This window comes from Sinocyclocheilus rhinocerous, unplaced genomic scaffold, assembly GCF_001515625.1.
Source record: "Sinocyclocheilus rhinocerous isolate Xijiao unplaced genomic scaffold, SAMN03320098_v1.1 scaffold28031, whole genome shotgun sequence".
NCBI classification, from domain to species: domain Eukaryota; kingdom Metazoa; phylum Chordata; class Actinopteri; order Cypriniformes; family Cyprinidae; genus Sinocyclocheilus; species Sinocyclocheilus rhinocerous.
Window position 1 is genome coordinate 1491 of NW_015642320.1, and position 3398 is coordinate 4888.

The window sequence follows — 3398 nt, forward strand, 5'->3', positions numbered from 1 at the left end:
GCGGGAACAGTGGAACGAGCACACGCTTCACATCAGTGTTTTTTTTTTTGTAAAGCTGCTTTGCAACGATTTGTATCGTGAAAAGCGCTAAACAAATACACTTGAATTGGATTGAATTTAATTAAAAAAGAAAGTATACATGCTGGAATACATCCAGTCAAAACATCTAGGAATGACATGTTTATACTTTATATTGTGTTTTTTTCCCCCTGCTCTATTCATTTGTATATATTTTTTAATGTATTTATCCAAACTATCAATTGCATCCTGTTTGAGCATTTTCTATTAATTTGGAATTTCACCTCTTCCACCAAATTTTCTCTTGTAGTGATTTTCCAGATCTTTCTTGAATCTCCACACAAACCACTTCCAGTACAGCATCTCGGATCGGTCAGGGGTGATGCTCCAGTCTGCATAAACTCCTTTTGCTCTGCTGTATTCTTTAAATGGAAACTCTCCATCCGATGTAAAAAAGGTTTCATCACTTGCCACTAAATGTGTGCAAATATCTGCACTGAGACTACCTGTTAGACGATAATGCCATCCATTAATTCCAATGACTCTGTGGAAAGGAACACTGTGATCTCCATCATGGTTTTCTATGGTGTTGGTGCAGATAGCTGTACAGAATGGACACTGAACCCAACAGCACTGACAGAAGTGATCAATCAGAAGCTCATCTGGTCTAAACTGGAGATCCAGTTTTTCATCAAATGTCTTTGTATTGAATTTATTACTGATCTCAGACATTATAGCAAGAAGTTATTTTCTAATCACATCTTTTAGGAGGTTGAAATCATCAGCATCGTCATTATTAACTCCACTGAGGTCTTTTTCAGAGAAGATCAGCTCATCTACGAGCTGCTGTGTGAACCTCTTCAACCACAAACCAACATCTCCACTGTTCACTTGAACGTGTTCAGTAGATTAATGTGCTGCTTTCATGATCTTCTGCTGCAGGAGTTCAATGTTCTCCTTAAAATTGGGTAAAACACTGACACTGAACTTAGCAGTGATGTACTGACTGACTTCATTTCTGATGAAACTCTTGAAGTGATCTCTGGGATTATGAATGTAGTTCATGTATTTGTCAAAATTCTCCTCTTCTGCCAGTGTCTTCAAGATGTGTTTCTCTAGATTAGATCTGTTTCCACTCACCGATGGACAATTTGTTTTACCGTCCAGCACTGACAGCAAACTGGAGTCCAAACATGGCATTCAGCATCGTGGATTTCCCAGAGCTCTGAATCCCTAAAACTGACAGCACAAAGACACTCTGGTCTCCCAGTTTCTGGATGAGTTCATCTAGTACAGCAGAGATCCAGGTCACAGGAACATGAGCAGCATCTCCATCCATCAGCTCCAGTGGAAATCCAGAGATCATCATCTCTGCTGCAAGACTCGGGAGAGAAGAGAAGTCAATCTGCAGCTCTTTCTTGTTCTTCTTTACTGATGAACATGATTCATAGATCTGACCGATCTCCCTCATGATGTGCTCCAAACCAAAGGCTGCAGCTTGAAGCTCCTCAGATATTTTTTCAAGTTCTATTTGTTTAGCTTTTAATTGTTCAGGTTTTTCATTGTCCTCTTTCAGTTTTACAACTTCTGACCACTTTTTATTATATTTGTGATGAAGAGCAGAAAGGTCGGCTGATGAATGCTCATCTAGCAGGATTCTGAGCCATTTGAGGAAAAACGTCATCTTGTTGGCAGCATGTGAGCTAAGTTCTTTAATAAAGAGCTTCATAAACTCACTGATGTCAGATTCATGCTGTTGTTGTCTGATTTTTTTTCATTTCTGTTTGTTTTCTACTGATGTCCATTTCTGTCTCATCTCCTTGAGGTCGATGTAGTTCTTTGTTCTTCTGACTCCAGTGATGCCACAGTTTCCCCTGACAGGGCAGAAATAATTCTTTGATTTCTGTCAGATCTTTCTTCTCCAGTAAAGTCATCATCTTCTGTGCTGCTGCTCTTCCTCTCCTGCAGTCATAATCGTCTTCTTCATCTACTCTGTTGTCTGAATTTTTGGACTTAGAGTTTGTGAACACATTTTTAAGTCTTAAAGTGGAAGATGATTCTGAAAGACAATCACTTATTGCTCTTCAGATACATCTGATTGATTTCTGTCCTTCAGACCGATTTTGAATTTCCCTTTCTTAATTTTCATTACAGTAGATTCATCCTCCATTAAAAGACAAATTAGTGTTTTTTTTTTTTAACAGGTTCTGGATATTTGCTGCATGTCTGTCATTCTTATCCAGTTGTGTTATTAGAACAACATTGACTGAGGCCATTTCAGTGAGGATCTGCAGTTGCTTCTCATGGTCTCCTGCATCCCCATGTAGATTACAGAAGGCAACACAGTTAGTGAATTTATCAGTGTTCTTCCCAGAGGGGCAGAACCAGGCGATCTCCACCACTCCATCCATCAGGACTCTGGTTCTGCTGCTGCCTGGGCAGTTTCTGTGAAAGAACGTGTTGTGTTTCTCATTGATCAGACTGTTCATCAGCTGAGACTTGGATGAAGACACAGAGCCAAACCTGAAGAAAAACACCATTGGAGTTTCTGCCTTGTAGATCGGCTGGGTTTGACTGATGATCTCATTGTTGGTGTTTCTCATCTTCCAGCTCTTGTTGACTTGTCTGAATGTCCAGAGAGGAAATTCAATCTCTTGTGTGAATGGATCAGGAACGAGCAGAGGAAGAGCGTACTGACACTGAGACAGTTAGAGAGGAAACTCAATCTGTCGTGTGAATGGATCAGGAACAAGCAGAGGCAGAGCGTACTGACACTGGAACAGTTTAGTCACTATTAGCTGCTTCAGGAAACCATCAGCACAATGAAACAGCCATCTGAACATCCATCGGGTGAATTCGCTCAGATTGGTTTGTTTTTGACAAAGGGATGTTGTCTGGCATATAATCAAAAATATCACTCTCATCTTCAGATGAGTCATTGTCGCTTTGTTGTGTTTGATCCTGTTCACTGGCCTTATTAACATTAATGTATCTTGCTCTGTAGTTCATCATCAGTAGTTTTTGTATGAAAGTCTGAATCAGTTCCTCTTCAGCACAAGACTCAAGGGATTGTAATGAATGTTCAGTTATCTGAAGAACATCTGCAGCTCTCAGTTTGTTGTTCCTGTTAAGATTAAGTCTGCGAAATAGAGGCTCTATTTTTTCACTTTCAGTTATTTCCTGCTTTAGGTGTTGATCTGGATGGACTCCTGCTGCTCCAGTGTTTTTGCTCTCTCTCTGTTTAATAGACAAATCTCTCTGTTTAATAGACAGACAAACACACAAACAAACAAATAAATACATAATTAATTTTATTCAGTTTAATTTGCATGGAATCACATTCAGTATTGATAATAAGAAAGGCCATTCAATATATTTTT

The 3398-nt window shown here is 39.4% G+C and overlaps 1 protein-coding gene across 1 annotated transcript; it reads right to left on the reverse strand.

The window, feature by feature from the left end:
- Positions 1-2177: 2177 nt before the first annotated feature.
- Positions 2178-2723, reverse strand: LOC107755759 (interferon-induced very large GTPase 1-like; the record flags this gene model as incomplete). The annotated part of the gene is made up of 1 exon (XM_016572654.1): positions 2178-2723. A coding segment is annotated over one exon (546 nt), but the record flags the coding sequence as incomplete, so codon positions are not given.
- Between the last annotated feature and the right edge of the window lie 675 nt (positions 2724-3398).